This window comes from Octopus bimaculoides, chromosome 13, assembly GCF_001194135.2.
Source record: "Octopus bimaculoides isolate UCB-OBI-ISO-001 chromosome 13, ASM119413v2, whole genome shotgun sequence".
In the NCBI taxonomy this organism is placed as follows: domain Eukaryota; kingdom Metazoa; phylum Mollusca; class Cephalopoda; order Octopoda; family Octopodidae; genus Octopus; species Octopus bimaculoides.
Genome location: NC_068993.1, coordinates 8397874 through 8400977, shown reverse-complemented (window position 1 = coordinate 8400977; position 3104 = coordinate 8397874). Strand labels below are relative to the sequence as shown.

Genomic DNA, 3104 nt, shown 5'->3' with positions numbered 1-3104 from the left:
AAAAACTATGTTAAGAAAGAAAATTTGTTTTATTCGAATAAAAATATATGTATAAATGTGGAACACATTTTCACACACACATACATGCACACACATACGCACACGCACTCACGCGCGAATACACACACACACGCGTACAGGCAAGCATGGCTGTATGGGTAAGCTCATGCTTTGCAATCGCATGATTTCAGGTTCAGTCATACGGCGCGGGACCCGTTGGCTTGTTAATACTCCCGTAACTTAGCATTTCGGCAAAAAAAAAAAAGACTGATAAAATAAGTACCATATATAAAAGTAAGTACTTGAGTCGAATTGTTCGATAAGAAGAATCCTTCACGGTAGTGCCCTAGCACAGGGGCCGTTCAATGACCGAAACAAGTAGAAGATTAAAGACAAAGACAGAAAAATCAATTTGGCACTAGAGTAGCATCTATGTTTTAGTTTCATTAATCATCGTTTTACGTCCTCTTTTACTAAAAACTTCGTTTGTTGCGGCCACCATTTCTCAAAGCATCCCAGACTGATGCTGAAGAAACCCCGCTTCTTATCTTGATAGAGACAAAATTTTGAATGATATCGGGATGCTTCAACGTGACGGACATCAAAAAACATTGCGCTGATTGAATATAACGTAATATTAAAATGCCCTTCTTGGTTGTTTTCTGCAAAAAAAAAGAAAGAAAAAAAGAAAGTGATCAAAAGATTACTACATGTTCCATGTATGTCGTATGTTGTATTTATGAGTATCTTCACATGTGCATCTCACTAATCATGGTTTGATATGTTTCTGAATATTTTTGCTTATATACTGTCACGCTCCTTTTTACTTTCCTTTGCTAATTAGTCGGTGAGGATTTTTATATAATTCACTTCCACGTGCATTCGTTTTTAATTTTGTGTGTCAATATATGTATGTATGTATGTATGTATGTATATAAATATGTATACATACATACACACATATATACATAGATATATGAAGGTATATGGTTACGATTCCTGGAGCGGGCGGTGCGTTCTGTTCTTGAGCAAAACACTTCATGGCTCAGTCCATTCGGCTGTAAATGACTATGCCTGCGATGGACAGGAAACTCCATTCAAGGGGACCTCTGTGATCTCTGTCATTTCATTTGTACACCATGGAAACTAGGTCCTCGTACATGCGATTCTCAAGACTCAAGACACTGTTGTGCAGGGGATTCACTATGCGAGGTCCGATCAATAAGTATCCGGACTGTTGCTATTATAACGAAGCTAAAGAACGCAGAGTGAAGCTACTTGGCACAGATTGACTATGAACTTTGCTATCTATGTGCACTAAGTTTTAACGTTCTAGCTCACTTCCACAGATGTGTGTGCCGCTGTGAGGGGAAATCGTCGAATCACCATCCATGAGTTGTCAGAGGATGTGCAGATTAGTTACAGCTCTGTCCATTATCACTGAAGATTTGAGTATGAGGTGTGTGTCTGCCAAGTTTGTCCCAAAACTGCTTCCAGCTGACCAAAAAGACACCCGGGTTTCAGTTGCTCAAGATCTCCTTGATCGTGTCGAGAACGATGAAAATTTTTTGAAAACTTTGCATAGGCCTCTGAGCAAGAATCGCCGAGCATTTGGCAAAATTTGATGCAGATTCTCTGCTCGACTGTCTCTTTTGTGGTCAATGCGACGATTACACGCAACACTCGTTCCTTCCAAGCACTGCTGAAAACAGTGGAAGTAAGCTAGAACGCCAAAACTTAGTGCGCATGCACAGCAGAGTTCATAGTCAATCTTTGTCGAGCGGCGTTATTCCGCGTGCTTTAGCTTCGTCACTATGGGAACATTCCGGATACTTATTGATCAGATTACATATATAAATGTCGGTACATAGTAAAATACATAGATAGATAGTAAGACCGTCTCTATACTGTTTACAGTATATATCGGGTGCAAAGTACATCGATAACCAGTTAAAGGAGGCTTCCTCTAGGGATTCAAAGTAGTAGTAACGTCGGTTCGTACGGAACACCCATGTTAAAATGGCAATAAACATTACTTCCCAGTATAGTCACAACTTTCATCTCTTATGGAGATTTTCTAACTAGCTACTTTGCTTGTTGCAAGATCAGTGACTGATTGTCGCTTGGTTTTCTATATATTGCAAGCTGGAGTAAACTACAGCTATCTCTAGCGGACAGGTGTCCAGCACCGAGAATGGGCAAAAATAGCCCGAAACCGGACGGCCTATTGGTCCTGTGAAGTCGCTAGAATATGGTACGAGTTCGCTCCCCTACTAGCAATATATATTGGGTGCAGATTGCAGCACCTAGGGGAGGCTTTCCCTCGGGGTTTCGTAGTAACGTTTGTTTCGTACGAAACACTCATGTTGAAGTGGCGACAAACATAGCTAGAGAGATAGATAAATTTATATTTGGCAAGTGGCTAAGAAGTTCACATTGCAGCCATATGGATCCGGGCTCGGTCCAACTGACTAACTTGAGTAAATGTGTGCTACTATATTCTCAGATCAACTAATAGCTTATAAGTAAAAAATGATATTAGATTAAATAGAACCCTATGAATTATTATTGATTAAAATAGAAAAAAAATTCAACTCACCTACGATGAAATTGCGTTCACAAGTATTCAGACGAACATGAATTGAGAAAAACTCGGCATAAACAAAAAATACGAGTGTGACTGTAACAAAAAGAAACTGTCATTGAAAATATAATCAAGACTAATAGTTATATTATAGCTGTCCTACATTGAAACATAAACCTTCTGACTAGACTTCCTAAACTGTGTATGAGGCGTTGTGGAGCTGCTGTTTGGCGTCGCTGATTCGTTGCAGACTTATTTGAAATCAGACTTTTTAACATTTTTCTCGTTTTAAGGCGTTGAGCAGGCAGAGTCATTAGTACGAAAATGCTTTCTATTCTTCTGCGGTCAACTTTGCCGTGATCCTTTTGGGTTCGATAAAATAAGGAATGAGTATAATCAATTTACCGCCGCCACTTAAAGATTGCTGGCCTTGTGTCAAAATTTGAAACCAATATTTATCTTCTTTAACGTTCTTCTCTCTCTCTCTCTCTCTCTCTCTCTCTCTCTCTCTCTCTCTCTC

General features: G+C 39.4%; 1 protein-coding gene across 2 annotated transcripts in view; it reads right to left on the bottom strand.

Annotated features, from left to right (window-relative positions):
* Positions 1-10: 10 nt before the first annotated feature.
* LOC106876292 (uncharacterized) overlaps positions 11-3104 on the bottom strand; it is a 7738-nt gene continuing 4644 nt past the window's right edge. For both annotated transcript variants that reach the window (XM_014924787.2, XM_014924788.2), the window contains exons 2-3: positions 2600-2680; positions 11-662 (exon numbers count right to left, since the gene is read on the bottom strand). In XM_014924787.2, the coding sequence (XP_014780273.1) occupies positions 451-662; positions 2600-2680 (293 nt within the window). In that variant the 3' untranslated portion in view covers positions 11-450. The remainder of the gene's footprint in view (positions 663-2599; positions 2681-3104) is intronic.